Source organism: Dermacentor albipictus, chromosome 5 (assembly GCF_038994185.2).
Source record: "Dermacentor albipictus isolate Rhodes 1998 colony chromosome 5, USDA_Dalb.pri_finalv2, whole genome shotgun sequence".
Taxonomy (NCBI): domain Eukaryota; kingdom Metazoa; phylum Arthropoda; class Arachnida; order Ixodida; family Ixodidae; genus Dermacentor; species Dermacentor albipictus.
In genome coordinates this window covers 79,407,511-79,422,932 of record NC_091825.1, presented here as the reverse complement: position 1 = coordinate 79,422,932, position 15,422 = coordinate 79,407,511, and the positions used below count along the sequence as shown (strand labels likewise).

General features: G+C 47.0%; 1 protein-coding gene and 1 long non-coding RNA gene across 15 annotated transcripts in view; both read left to right on the top strand.

Moving 5' to 3' along the window:
* Positions 1–15,422, top strand: part of LOC135910807 (prestin-like) — a 271,569-nt gene that overhangs the window by 235,043 nt on the left and 21,104 nt on the right. For all 14 annotated transcript variants that reach the window (XM_065442913.2, XM_065442918.2, XM_065442916.2 and 11 more), the window contains exons 3-7: positions 1,856–1,990; positions 6,445–6,604; positions 9,464–9,574; positions 13,063–13,274; positions 14,866–15,030. In XM_065442913.2, coding sequence (XP_065298985.1) covers positions 1,856–1,990; positions 6,445–6,604; positions 9,464–9,574; positions 13,063–13,274; positions 14,866–15,030 — 783 coding nt within the window. The remainder of the gene's footprint in view (positions 1–1,855; positions 1,991–6,444; positions 6,605–9,463; positions 9,575–13,062; positions 13,275–14,865; positions 15,031–15,422) is intronic.
* On the top strand, positions 6,681–7,500 carry LOC139059915 (uncharacterized). Its single transcript, XR_011514503.1, has 2 exons — positions 6,681–7,040; positions 7,295–7,500. It is a non-coding gene; the product is annotated as an uncharacterized lncRNA (long non-coding RNA).

Here is a 15,422-nt window from a genome sequence, read left to right as displayed (position 1 = left end):
GTTTACAGGACACGGGTTTCACGACGTGCGTAAATTTCTGCTTGGTTAAGGCATGCCTCGTTTAATATGAAGGGACACCAAAGATAAGCGCTACATGAACTTAGACTGGTAAAGTGTTACTTCAGAACTGCCCTTTACTTATTTATTTTTATTAGCGAGAAAAATGAAGGCCAGTCTTTTTTTTATTTCACTCCCGGGTTCATGGGTTCGATTCCGACCGCGGTGGCTGCATTTCGACGGGGGCGAAATGCGAAAATGCTCGTGTTTTTTTTTATGTGGTTTTACGTGCCAAAACCACTTTCTGATTATGAGGCACGCCGTAGTAGAGGACTCCGGAAATTTCGACCACCTGGGGTTCTTTAACGTGCACCTAAATCTAAGTACACGGGTGTTTTCGCATTTCGCCCCCATCGAAATGCGGCCGCCGTGGCCGGGATTCGATCCCGCGACCTCGTGCTCAGCAGCCCAACACCATAGCCACTGAGCAACCACGGCGGGTATTGTGCTCTTTTATTTATGAGCACGTTGAAGGAACCCCAGGTGGTAAAGATTAATCCGGAGTCCCCCGCTACGGCGTGTCTCATAATCCGATAGCGCTACCGGCACGTAACATCCCAGAATTTGTTTTTAACATAAGTCAAACTGCCCCGTGGTGCGCGCGTTTTAACGCAAGTCGACATGAACTGCATTACGTACTTTTTATGCGAAAAGCGTGCGGTTCTAAGGACTTCAGATTGTAATTGTCTTGTTGAGTCCTGTGCACACCGTTTCAGTTTGTGCTGCCTCCGAGCTAGCGTATAGCGTGCAAGAAATGTGGCAAAGAGAATGCACGAGAAAGTTCTGCGTCGTACGGCCGTTCTGCGCCTTTTGCTTGTTCTGAACGGACATTTACGAATATTAATATTTTTTTACCGCAACTACAGCAACAATCAGCTCTTTGCCTATGTTGTGTAATATTTATGTTCAGTTACGATTGCGCTCCGCGAATTCGCTACCATTTTATAAGTTTGCAAGGAACGTGCATAGTTACTAGCTTCGCATAGATTCATCCCTCCTTTTTATGGGCGAAACCCTGTGCACAGTACCTTAAAGATGCCCCGGAGGTCTATTCATTCGTAGCGCGTCCACACGCCTACATACGTTCGTCAAGGTTGGCTTCTCTAATATGCACGTAAGCGTGATATGAAGCCCCAACGTTGCCGCTTTCTGCGGAATACGCGTGCGTGTGTGTGCGTGTGTGTGTGTGTGTGTGTACACACACACACAAACACACACTCTCACACACACACACACACACACACGCACACGCACACGCGCACACACACACACACACACACACACACACACACACACACACGCACGCACACACACACACACACACACACACGCACACCCTAAAGCGTCAATGCGGGAATGGTAAGCAGTGGTGCAAGCAAATATATGGAAAAGATGTCGGTTTTCTGATAAGAATTATGGGAAGTCTGGCTTATACATGTACATGCGCAACACAGAGACCCATTACTGAAGTCAAAACTCGGTCCTTTTGAACATGAACGCAGCGTTCTATGGTGAACTCTCATAAGGACATGCATGCGCTAAAAAATCCTAACGCGATGGCGTCTCAGCTTCGCTCTGCGCCCATGTACCGAATGACAAAGTGCAGCTACTACTTGGAGGGCGTGAGAAATGATCCGAGGTGGCAATGGAAAAATAAAAAAAACGAGGGAATCAAACTTTACTCAAAACTTCATTTGCAGATCAAGGCAGCGAACTACTTTCTTTTCCTTTCTTTCACGCCTTATAGTGGCCAGCTTCTTGATCACTACTGATCGCAAATTGTCGCGTGTGCGTGCAGGAAAACGGCATCCCAGGCAACAACAACCTGGATGGCTCGAAACCCCGCATCCGCATTCACCGGCAGGCCATGAATCAGGAGGAGCTGGTCAAGAACTACGGAAACGATAGCATAGACGCTACCCTCACGCAAAAGGTAAGGAAATGCATAAGTGTCGCGCGCAAATTGTTATCGATAGTGTAGTTTCCGATCACAGCAACCTTGACCGAGTGTGCCAAGTTTTCCCATTTCTTTTGTGTCCCCGCGAGTGTGACTTCAAGTGCTGCATTTTGACCTACGTGTAGTTTTTTTTTAGATTCTGCTCAGACAGGTGAAAAGTCAGCAATACCGTTGCGCTGCAATGTCAGTTTGGAAGCTACCGGACAAGAACGTCATTGTGCGGACCGGAAAAAGTGTTGGCGTATAACGTACAGGAGTAGCGCGCTATACCATGATGGTGGGCTGACATGATCCAAGGACGGCATATGGGATCTGGATGGCAGACAATGCATTATGTGCCGCGACGGCACCATGTTGTGGCAATCTATACAATCCCCATGGTGGCCGGAGCCCAACAGGGAAGGGTGGCCTTTCGCTTGGAGTTTATGAGAATAATATGAAGTGCGTGCGTAGTGCCAAGCAAAAAAAGAAAAGCGGTACTTTCCAGAAGAGACTCATTGCTCGTGGGTTCTAGCGATTGATTCGTGAGGATTTGTAACACCGGTCTGTAGACACGACTTAACAAGGAGAGGGACGGCGTGATTTTGCGTGTGATCCGTTCTACTATCAACGACGTCCAATAAGTTTACCACAAGTTCCAGCAGCCAGAGAAGCGATCTTTCAAGCGCGTCGCACTTTCTATTGGACCCTGCGGTTTACCATATGTATCCTATTACACGGTTAAAATAGCGACGTCGCTACACAATATTCGTACAGTTGTTAATTCCTGGCAGTTTATTAACTTACGCTGGGGGCACCTCTGCCGACATGGTATCTGGTCTTCTGTCGTGCCGTCTGAACGTTCTCTGGACTGCTCGCCTAGTTGTGGCCACACCGTAGACCGTACCTACAATACACAGGAGCATGCACTTCTTTATAAATTCGGACACCTCACAGAACACCTATACAAACTTAGACAAGGGAAACTGTACCTTCCACAGTGTTACGGAAATAAGCGTAGCGGTGGCGTCGTGAACTAAAGTATGCGACCACCGGTGGCGCTGTACAACAGGAAACGGAAACGGGGTTTTGCACACGCTTTACCAGGTGTTCTGTGGCTTTACTGGGTTTCTGGCTGCTGCGCCTCGATAGTGCTCCCGCCAGTTTGGTTGCTGTGTGGCAAACGTAGCGCCTATGTGTATATGTAGGCGCTACGTTTGCCACACAGCAACCAAACTGGCGGGAGCGCGATCGAGGCGCAGCAGAATACATGTAGCGCTGAGTCATATCGAGTTAAGGCACACTCTGAACTGACTTTTAAGGGCATCCCGAGCGGTTTTTCGTTTATTACGCCGCCGTTACCCCGAGTTGTGCCGCCGCGCTCCAGCTGTTGCATTTCGTGTAGGGCTACTGACAGAATGCGGTTTCCAGGTGGCACGATGGCCTCGACTGGAATAAACGCACATGACAACAAAGATTGAGTAAGCCTGAAAATATTTTATTTGCATTTTACAAGTACAAACAGAAAGCACACGTCTACGCATCCACACAAACGCGGTTACATAGTCAAGAACATAATCAAAAAATGGCTCATTAATAAGGGTAGCACAAACGCACAAGAAAGAAGACCGAAGCTACAAAACGTACGGTCGGCTGCTAAGTATAATAATTTCCCTGTCACCGCGTGTCACTTTTATACAGCATCTTTACAGCACTACCAGGCCGGGTAGTTTGGCCGAAAGAACGCAACAGCTTACGGCCGTCAGCTGCCTCTTCCTTATGAGTGTCATAATTATCCTAATCTCCGCATCAACGTCGTGCAAGTCCGCATACAGGCATCTGTATCTGAACCATATGTGCCAGCTTAATACATGTGTAGTGAAATTATGATAACCACTGTGTCTTATCAAACGTATTGGTTTTGCAAATGCGCATTACAGCGAACGGAACGACATACTGTAAATGAAGCACAAGAGAACAAGAACAAAAGGAGGGTACAACACTTGAAGAAATGAAGAATTAGTAGGCGTACAGCAAACAAGCGATGACGCAGAACACACAATAATGATGCATCGGGTGTTCTGTGACATCGGTTTGCGTACTCACGGTGTTATGGAGATCAACGGCATAAAAACGTACCTTCAAGCGTACTCCCTCAACCTCCGCCGCATTCGTTATGATAATCAACGCCTAAACAAAATGAGGCGCTATTTTTTGCCAAGAGTAGACCTCTTTACAGCAAGTCAATGTAATGACTCGCAGACGAAACCAGCACGCTTTCGAAAATGTTTTACCGGTTTTACCGCCGCAGTATTCGAACGCCAACGGCCAGGAAACACATCGATACCAATAGGCTGTCGGCTGTCGGTGGTTAATCAAGTACAATAACCTTGACGCTATGACTAAAAAGCAGCTTCAACAATCAAATTAAAAAAAATCAATTGCCTATTTGCCTGAGGTAACAAAACATCCTTAGACGCCTCGATTGTTTATGTCAATGGTTTGTGTAAAGAAAAAAAATTCAGCATGTTCAGCGCCCCTAGCAGAGAAAGCACAAATTAAAGTATTCGACCAAATTACAGTAGCTCCACTTGCGCGCTTACGCTGAAACGCGCCTCGATTGATTTTTCGCCCTCTGTGGCCATTTGTTGAACTTGAGAGTGTACGGGGCCTGGACACCTTAGCTGATCTTTTTTTTTAGAGCGCGGCTCTTAGGCGCCTTTTCCTGCGTCCAGCGTCGGCGTCGTCCCTCGGCGTCCTCGTAACCGAACGAACGAGCACAGTGAAGGATGAGAGAGCGAACGCGGAGCGCTCATGAAAGATGGCGATCGCGAAAAGAGCGCGAGGATGAAAGCGGAGAACGAGGGTATGGTGAAAGCGTGAGAAGACAAGCGTAGTGCTGCTCAACACGAGCTTTGCGGCGACGATGGCTACGAGATGGCGCCAGAGTAGAGTGCGTCCTGAGTTCACCGATGACGCCACCGATAACCATATACGGAAACAAAGCGCCGCGTGAGCGGAGGTCTGTCTGCGGCAGCTGCTGTGAATCGCGCCCAGGCGTCACCCACGTGCTGCCTTTCACACACTCCCGACTACCGAGGCAGTCGCGCCACACTTCGCTCCATTTTCAACGTGCCGCACGAGACGGATTGTGCGCGCCAGCTAATATATTGCGAAATGAAAACATGTGCGCAGCTGAGCCCAAATGTTGCGAGGGTACTGTAATCGTCGGCGAATTATTTTAATGCGATGCATTTTTCGCCTCATCCTTGGAACATTGCGGTAGGAAGGTAGGTAGCTTCCTGTCTCGCCTCGCTTTAAAAGAAATAAGATAATGTTCGACCGATGTAGGAATCCAACATCAGCCGTCAAGCACAGCAGCCGGATGCTGTAAGCAATGGGCCACGATCGCACGCTTGCTTCCCTCGTTCGTCACCCAGCCAGCTCTTTGAAACACTCGGCTCGTGTACCCTGTGCCACTTTGTCGTCTGCTTTCCTTGCCACGGCTCGCGCATTCGAAGCGCCGTGTTAGACTTCACTACCTCAGGGATTGGCTCACTTTGCCCAGTAGCAGCTTAGGCTACATAGAAACTGTGCGACGTTATAAATACTTCATTATTGCCTAAGTTTTAACATTTCTTCGTTGAAGTACACATGTCGTCGTCGTTTTGACGCCCACCACATGAAATACTCATCTGTATACGTACTATTGGCATAGCACGTAGTGGCTGATGACGCCACAGTTTGTACTTGTTTCGCTTACTCTCGTACACTAGCCATGTAGAAACCAGCCGTCGTAGGCTACCGTCGAACGGCTGGCGTAGAAGTCATCCCGTTGCCGTCATACGATCGTCTGCAACGTGGTTGTCCTCGTGCTGCCGACGTCACACACGACCCACGCACGCAACTAGTCAATTAACACGGGCATGTCGGTCCAACTTGTATCACATTGCGGAACCCCAAACGATGCTAGGTAGTCAGGTACCTGCAAATTGCTTCGCATAACGTGGACACCCACAGTGCGTGGGCCCTGCACGTGTTTTCTTGTGTTTTCTTGTTTGTTTTTGTTTGCTTGTTTGTTATTCTTTACGGGTACGTATTTTTTTTTTTCACGATCCATTCGATTTTCCATTCTTATCGCACCTTCGACATTGCCGGGGATGCCAGCAAGCGGCCGCCATCTCCGAGGCCGGTCACTTAGTGCGACGAGCGACAAGAATAATGGAAACCGGAATGGATCGTTGCAAAATACAGCGTTTTTTTATTTCTTTTTTTTTAGAAGAGGGGAAACTAGGATGGATCGTTAAAGAAGGAGGCCCCCTTCTGTGATAATGCAAACTAAAATGGATACTTACAAAACACAGTCCGCGCTCTGTTGACAGTGGCGTCGGTTCGCGTGACGTGCGCGACACCTCCCCGACGCTTGTGCATTGCCGCGCCTCCACGTGCAGGTCAAACGCAAGTTTCTCAGCACGTGCTCGTGCACACCCCTGAGCCTGCTGTACTCGCTGCTGCCCGTGCTGCAGTGGCTGCCGCGCTACCGGGTGCGCGACCTTCTTGCCAAGGACGTCATGGCCGGCTTCACGGTCAGCATCATGCACATACCGCAAGGTACGGAACCGTGCCAGCTTCGCCCTCTCTTTGGCAAGGCTGTGCTGTGCCGCTGCTTCTTCTGAAAAAAAAAAGGCATATCACGTGGTTGCTTAGTTCCTAAAAATCTATTGCTTGCTAATACGGTATAGGCCTCGTGCACTGCAGCTTCAAGCCGCGCACGTAGCGCCCTCTGTCGCGGGTGACGGCGATTATAGGTTGGGGGTGAATGCGAAGTGGACGCGTTGACAACGTAGGGGAGCATGGCGCCTCGTCGCGTGGTTGTGAAAACCGGGTCCAGGAAAGGCAATTCGCCGTATTGCTGCGTTTATGGCTGTCACAACAGCTACAGGAACACTGCTGGATAATTGCCGCCGATCAAATTCTACCGTTTTCCTTGGAAATCGTATGAGAATGAAAGAAGACAGAGGTGGATCGCAGCTGTCCGCCGAGCAAGGTAAACATGTCTTACTATCGATTAATGCCAGTATAATGTTGCACATTGGGCTTCTTGGTATATCATGATGGAGGCAAAGTAGTTGCGCATCAAAAACAGAACAAAAGAACACAGACAACACACACCAAAGCGCCAAATGTGTGTGTCGTCTGTTTTCTTTTGACCTGTTTCTGATGGGCTGCGCCTTTTGCCTTTATAATGCCAGTCTGTGCGCCTTATGTATTCAGACACGTTACCTTCTTGCTTTCTAACAGCTCAGAGGGAGAGCTGTGGCAACCGAAAAGGAATGAAACGCGAATATGCAGTGCTCACTTCGTGGGAAACGAGAGAAGCAACATCGCTCAGCACCCAGCGTACATTCCAACAATATTTCCACCTTGCTACAAAAAGAGTGATGCCGCCTTGCCCCAGACCATGTTTTCACTTTTCAGAATAAAAGGAGAGGTCGAAGTGACCCTTAGCGCACTGTGTATGCTGCCCTCCTTATCTAGTTTTTTTTTTAGCAACTCTCGGTCGAAGCTGTCGTCTGCTAGATGTGCCGTCGACGGCACCTGGATCATGTCCCTGCGCTCCTCAAGCTCCTTAATGGCACAATTTACACCTGCAAACTGCGAGAAAAGAGCTGCAGGGTTCACCATCTGCAGAATTGGTTTTCGCGAAGGTCGACTTGCAAAATTGATTGCGTCAATCAGCGGCAAAGTCGCATCACACACACACAAAAAAGTAAAAAAACGAACTTCCCGTACGGGAAAAGACTTCCTTGATTGATTTTTTGACATCGACGTTGGGACGCGATGATGGTTTCTTCCATGCGCATGGAACATCCGTGCACGATGTATATTCGTATTCATTTACGAATATCGCCATGGCCGCGGCGTGCTTGCACCAGCCTCCGCAGCCAGCTTTGCATGTACAGCTTGCGTGCAAAATATTTCTGCAATTTTCAGACAACTAAAAAAGAAAAAAATGAAGCGGTTAGCGATATTGAGGCACTTATTTATTTATTTTTTTGAAGAAAGGATTGGTTCACCTCAAGACGCACATCGTAGTCCACGCTTTTCATCTGGACGACACATTTGCCGACGATATCCGACGGGCCTCTTGCGTTCACCGATTCTTCTCTTACTGCGTAAACGTGCCTGCTATAGTACAACCTCGCACCCATGCGTAAGAAGCTCTTCTTGAAGTAGCCATCGATATTTTCTATCTTTAGAAAGCCGCAAAACAACACACGCCGATCACTCGTCAACGCCATCTCCACCCATAGCGCAGTGCGCGGCGCGGCCGTAAACAGTATTGCCCCCAACCTGAAATCTCCGAGGATGGCCGCATGTGGCGCTGCATGTACCGGTACAGTGGCGCCGCGTAACCAGAGCTCGAGGCCTATAGTCCAGGTATGCCAACGGGAAAGACGAAAACGGCGGCGAAATGAATTTACGTGAAGATGATAATTGCACGCGTATAAATTTTTTCTGTGGGGCGACTGGACGGGACAAGCCAAATCACTAATTATCGTCACTACACGTTTGTGTGGGAAATGCGACCGGCTACTTTGAAGCTTTTGGGCTTTATCACTTGGTCGATCGACTGATTGAGATTAATGGCTGGATTAATAATGTTAAGTATAGTTACTCAGGAACTGGCACACTTGACATAACACTCCAGTATTAGCTGATTACGGGGCCAGGTTCCAGAAAAATAAAACGAGGACGGTATGGTTTCGTGATATAGAACAGGTATGTACAGGTATGTACAGCATTTAAAGAGCGGATAATTTAGTTATAGAATGTATGGAAACGTGTGGTACAAAACAAAACAATCAAAATGCGTTAGAAAAGAACCTGTGCAGCAGCTTAGAAACATTTACCAAATCTGTAATTCAATGTATGTCATGTGGACAACAATAAAAAAGACAATAATTAGTTAGTAAACTAATTAATTAATTAGTCAATTGATGTATTAAATAATTAAATGTGTGGTGTAGTGCCCAGGAACAGCTAGTTCGTGCTGGTGAGCTTAAAAGTAATGTGGTACACAAAACAATGTGAGATAGGGAAAGAGAATAGGATGCGGTAGATGTAAAAGGAAGCTAGATCATATAGCATAACTGTGTGTATATAATAATAATAATAATAATAATAATAATAATAATAATAATAATAATAATAATAATAATAATAAAGTTATCACTCAAATGGTATAGAGAAGGTTGCAGGTAAACGCTGCTCTTTCTCAGGTCGATTGACAAGAGCCCGAATCCGATCGATGATTAGCTTCATTTAACAAGCTGGCTATTGAGCGGTTTGGGAAACCGTAAATGAGTTGTTAGTCACACGACTGACGAGCTCGCCCGTAGATTGATGAGACGCTTGTTCCGTGCTTCATTCTGTCAACGAAGCAATCGAACGACGTCCTACCGACAGGGCTCGCGTACGGCGTGCTTGCCGCTGCTGGAGCCATCAACGGTCTGTACGTGTCTGCCTTCCCGGCGATCATCTACTTCTTCATGGGGACCTCGAGGCACGTCTCAGTCGGTAAGCGCGTGTTTGCTGTTGGCAACACTCGTAGATGACTTTGTGTGTTCAGACGTCAACTGCAACGGAATCTCTTGCCACGTTTAAGAGCCTATAGCTTCAATTAGTGTGGTATAGATTGAACTAAAGCTTGCGCAGTCAGTTCTCTTTGTGGACTTTCCCTCTAACTGTACCCCTACGAAACGTGATTTAACTCGGCAAAATACTGCGCATATTCAAATTGATATATCTTACTAAAATTTTGGCATTTGACTGATTATGCATGTATATTTAAGTTCAGGTTACGTTACACTTCTTTGAATTGCGTTTCCTGTGCTTCCGTTGTTGTTTTTTCATTGCTTTTTCTTTTCCTGTTTTGCTTTTTCTAAGTGCAGCTTAGCCAAGACCTCGGCTTTTCGTGAGCACTTTCAGAAATCTGTCAATCAATCGAGCAATCAATCAGTGAATCAGCAGTGCCACCGTGCGGCCACCGTGTAATAGTTTGCGTTTGAAATATGGCTGTATGCGCCACAAAAACCTTGCAAGTATGTATGTTTCGACACCGAAACTAAAAAAAAAAAGAAAACGCCGTCATTACCGTTCACCGGGAGTGACGCGTGACCCAGAACGTCAAGAAACAGCCCGTCCCCTCGGCATGGCCTCTGAGACTAGGCGGCGCCCGCGGCTGTCCGCTATGCGCTGAAAAATCTCGGAGGCCACGTGCTAGGGTTTACGTCATATGCGCCAACCACCAGGTGCAGCCTTCGTCGGCTTAGCCTTGCAATCTCAAGCGTATCGTACATGCTACGTTGAGTTGGATACTTCGAAATTTTCATTTAAGCGGGGGGAGCCTTACGCATAGCCTGGAGTAGCGCTCGAGCGAGTTTTCAGTTGTTCATAGTTCATCAAACCAATAGCTAATTACTACGCTTAGTTCTAACCCCTATAGCATTGTATTGCTTTTGTTGTCTCGGTTTTGCGCAAACCTACTTTCCTTGGCCGGAAGTGAAGCCGAACAGGTTGTCTCTTTTTTTTTTCCTTTGTGGAACTATATTTGTGCAATACAGGATTAGTAGCTACTATATATTTAATGTCTGCCAGTATGAAAATTAGACAGTCAACACTGTCTATTAACCCTGCAGCTCTGCCAAGATTGCTTCATTCGTATATACTATCCATTTATAACCACTTTAGCCAAAAGGAAGTTTCGTTGCAGTTGGCCTTTATGTGTGCACGCATACTCAGGCAGGGTTCGTACACCTCCTTGAAATCCTTAAAAACGCTTGAATTTTCAAGCAGAGATTCAAGGGCCCCTATAAACCCTTCAAAATAAATGTACCCCTTGATTTTTTTTAAAGCGGAGTTGGCGCGGATTTTGAACATTCAATAGAGAGTTTTAGTATAGGGACCCCAAACGTTTGCATGGGGCTCCAAAGAAATAGCGTCGAAGTCGCTGTGCATGCGCGAGACGCAAACTGCGTTTAGGTCTTGCTTCGGGCACGCTATTTCACTGGTTTAGCGCGAGTCCCAAAAGCTGCCCCCAAAAGCTTTGCGTCGACAAACATGGCGGCACCCACCGAAGCGACGGCTCTAAGCTAGCACCAAACTGGGCCCGATTCGAGGTAACGCGCTAAGTTCGCGTTTCAGAAGTGACCGCGGCTATCGCTTTCTCTCAACTAGCGTGTGTTACGAAGATTGATTCATTAGACGCCCTTGATTCCGAATTCGATTGTCGATTTCATGGCGCGTAGGCCTAACACGGCTTAACTTGGCTGGTGAAGGCACGTAATGTTGGTTACTCAAAACTAAGTGCAACTAATTGCTTGCTGCTAATAGAATAACCTCTAAATTGTAAGTAAACGCAGAAACACGATTGTCAATATTAGTCTTCTTATAAAATGGTATTTTTTATTTAATTATTTATAATAGCTTTTCTTTGACGCCGTAGTGGCGCCGCAAGCGCAAGACGCTATCCGCAAGCTCAAAGCCCTATTCTAAGGGCCTGTTTAAGCTCGAGCCGCCAATCGCCGCAAGCCGCACCGCACGCGTGCGGTGACGCAAAAAATTGCACATTTCGACCACTTGTGCACAAATTTCCGTTTACACTGTGTACACAGTGTAAACCGTACACATTGTAAACCGAAATTTGTGCAAAAGTGTTCGACGTGTACAATATTTCGCGCGACCGCACGGGTGCGGTGCGGCTTGCGGCGATGGGCGGCTCGAGCGTAAACAGGCCCTAAAGCTCTTCACTGCTGCGTGCCTCAACGCTAACACCCGCAAAGCTCTTTGGGGAGCGAAACTTTTGGGGCCGCTGTTCTAAAACTCTCTAATGTAACGAACACCGTATGGGGCTGTGCCGTGAACATTGTCTATGGTTAAAGAATCCTAGACGTTATTTTTTTTAGATTGCCGCTAAACGATTACAATGCGGATTGTCCTCAGCCACCAACGAGAGGCTCGTTTAAATCGTCATTGCCGTCTTGGAGCGAGACAAAGCCAGATCAAGCTATCAAGCCGTGCCACCATTTTCTTGTTTTGCTAGTTGGTGCACACTCCAGTCACCATGGATTAATTTTCGAGCTCTAGGCTCAACAAAGGCCCGGTGGGAATTATGTTTCAGCTATTTGGCCTTGACACGACGAGTGTCTTTGGCTACTGAAACTACTAACCGTCATGCCAGAAGACGATTGAATTCATTGCAATTGAAACGTCAACTTTGCAAAGCCACCCGAAGAGTTTGAAGTGTGTGTCTAACTCGGGAGCTGCTTGGCTGCAAGAAATTGCAGCTAAAAATGAAATTTCGCTATTTTTCAGTGTACGAATAAGGCTTGTTTACGCCTCCATGAATTTAAGCCTTCGGCATCATTGAAACCCTTAAATTTCCCATGACATTTGAGTGAGATGTTCTGTACGAACCCTGATATTATCCCATTTGCATAAGCGATGTCTGTTGCACACGTAATCAGGCAGTCGAGCCATGTACAAAAACAGAGGATAACAACGCGATGTGAAATACTTAATTTTTCTGGATAGCAAGGAGCAGAAACATATATTTTTCTTCTTTGTTTCTGTGTGCGGCAGGTAGTCTAAGTCGTACTGGCACGTGAACAAAGGAAGAAATAAAAAGAAGAAAAAAGCTATATAATTTCAAAGTGTTCATAAAATATATTGATTGTATCCTCCTGTGAACAAAGAAGCGCATACTGTAGCCTCCAATTACGTAATGCTTTCGAGTCTTCTAGGAGGAATGAATGAGCAGTAATTAAATGGAATTACTTTGCTCCCATAACACGTTATTCGCCTAGGTCGACAGTACTGCACTGCTCATTTGCGCGATGTAGCCTGGCAAGCTTGCCGGCGACAGCTTATTACATTATCCATTTGTTAAATCACGTGTGTCACCGCTATAAGCGAGGGTCAAACAACCGCGGCTAACGCGTTAACCTTGATTCAATTGTAAACCGAATATAGTTTCGGATTTCCGCGAACTCTCCTGCACCTCGCAGGCACGTTCGCCGTCGTGAGCCTTCTGTCGGCGTCGGCCGTCGTCGAAATGAACGCCATCATACCCGGGGAGAACACCGAAGCGATGGCTGAGAATGCGACGCAAGCCGGTGTCGCTGTCAGAAGCGCCAGTCTGGACTTCGTCGGCGACGAGCCTCCGCCGACCAACATGGAGGTCCTGGGCGCCCTGGCCGTGGTTGTCGGCGTAGTGCAGGTTGGTTCCTGCGGCCTCAATTGCTGTTTGTTTATTTGTTTGTTTGTTTGTTTGTTTGTTGTCCTCGTTCATTTTTTTTAATATATAATGCGGCCATAACATTTTGAGCTCGGTGTTCTGCAAACGATGAGGTATTCCAGGAAAAAAAAAAAGGAAAGGAACACGCATTCTGTGCAGCAGTATATCGACGTGTACAGGAGATGCGTTCACAGGCGTCCGTTCAGCGACTGCCCTCGACATACTTGCTTATCGTGCTTATCGCGAACAGAACTTGTAAGCTACAAAATGAGGTCGACGTGTCCGCCCGGCAAAGATTCTTCAAGATTGCAGAGGGACATTTCTTGCAGCCCGAAGAGTTGAACTGTTTTCAAAGACGGGATGGCTACTGTGGCCCGTTCGCAGTAAATGGCTCAAGGAAATGAACGGGTCATTGAAGTGCGAGTATGCATCCAACATTGATTTTTGGTTGACCTTGCCCAAGTACGCTCAGAAAGCGCCAATGCCTCTCAGACTCCTCTTGGATTATGAACACCTGCCTATTAGAACAACTATATTGCTCGTTTCGCGAAGGGATAATTAAACGGAGGTCTCACTCTTAACATTAATTAGCATATAGCTACCCTAGTCAAAGCATTTTCATGGTATGTGGTGAAGGAAGGAGGTGCGTCTGGGTTCGAGAAAGCTGTAATCACCATCGTGTGTCGTATTTGTCACATTTCCTGCCTTAATGACCATCTATTCTCATTATAGAAAGGATGTCTTAACCTTAATGGCCTGAATTTAAGAACTAGCCATAACTTAAAATATTTAGTTTGACGTACAACCGGCCGCAAAAGCATGTGACACGGCATTTACAAAAAAAAAAATATATCTGATTGAAGCCTGGCTATGTAACCGCCAATTTAAAGTTTCAATTTGTATAGCACCTTTTGCGACCTGTACATAGCGATCCGTTAAATTGCAAGCGCCGTGCCTTAAAGCGGCAGAAATTTACATTTGTCGTGGAACCGGCGTGCCGTAAACTTCTTTTGGCCGATTGTACACGCGCCTTACCGTTACGTTGATACACAAGCATATACACCTAAAGTAAACATAGTTTGTTTTTATTACGAGTATTCTAGACTACCGACTAAGTTCAAAGCCCAGCAATCAACCGCCAGAAAGCTGTAACGTGATCCGCCGTTTCTCTACAACACATGTTTAACAAGTGTTTACTGGTCGACAAGCCTTTGCGCGGTCTTGTTTGTCTTGCGAGGTATTGTCGAATGAGTTGTGTTTTGACGCTCCTGCGGGGCCACTATGACGTCACGGATTGCTTTACGTAAAGAAAACGACGTTCAACTAACTCCTACAACGCGATTGGAAATTCTTGTTCGCAAGGCCAAGAGCTGTAGATCTAGTCTTGCAGTTGGCAGACCCGCCACTGTCGAAATGTTTGCTTCTTCTTTAACCGAATTTAAGTTATCCCAGTGTTGAACAGTGCACCTATGTATTCATGACGCTGCTTGTGAACGCAACGAAAAGTGTATATCCAGACGCATCAGTCCCCAGCGTGATTCGGTTGCTGGCATTTGTCGTTGAAACGTCGCAGCTGCTGATGGGCATGCTCCACCTGGGCATCCTGTCCATCTTCATGTCCGAGCCCATGGTGTCCGGCTTCACAACGGGTGCGGCCGTCCAGGTCGTCGTGTCCCAGGCCAAGGGGCTCTTCGACATCCGTGTGCGTCGCTACAGCGGAATATTCCAGTGCGTCTACGTGAGTGCAGTTGCCTCTCGGCGCAGCCATGTTGGCCGTGACCTTTGTGCCGCGCGGGCACTACTATCTGGGGGTCGGTTTCTCCGCGCATCTTTTACCGTTTGCGGATTACCGTGCCTACCGGAGGCGTTAACCTGAGTGGCCGGATTGGTGGCGGAGAGCTCAACCAGAGAAATACAGAACTATTATTGCAGTAACCAAGTGTACTCTACTTCGCTGTTGGTGCAACTGTTTGGGCAGCGGCGTAATCCTGAACACGTTGCTTTTCTTTTTGTTGGTTTGTTAAACGTGTTTTTTTTTGTTTTGTGGCAAGAACACTCCTGTAAAGCGGAAACTTGTGTTTAAGGTATTGTGGTTAGACCAAACGTCAGAAGACGTCACTACTAGCGTCC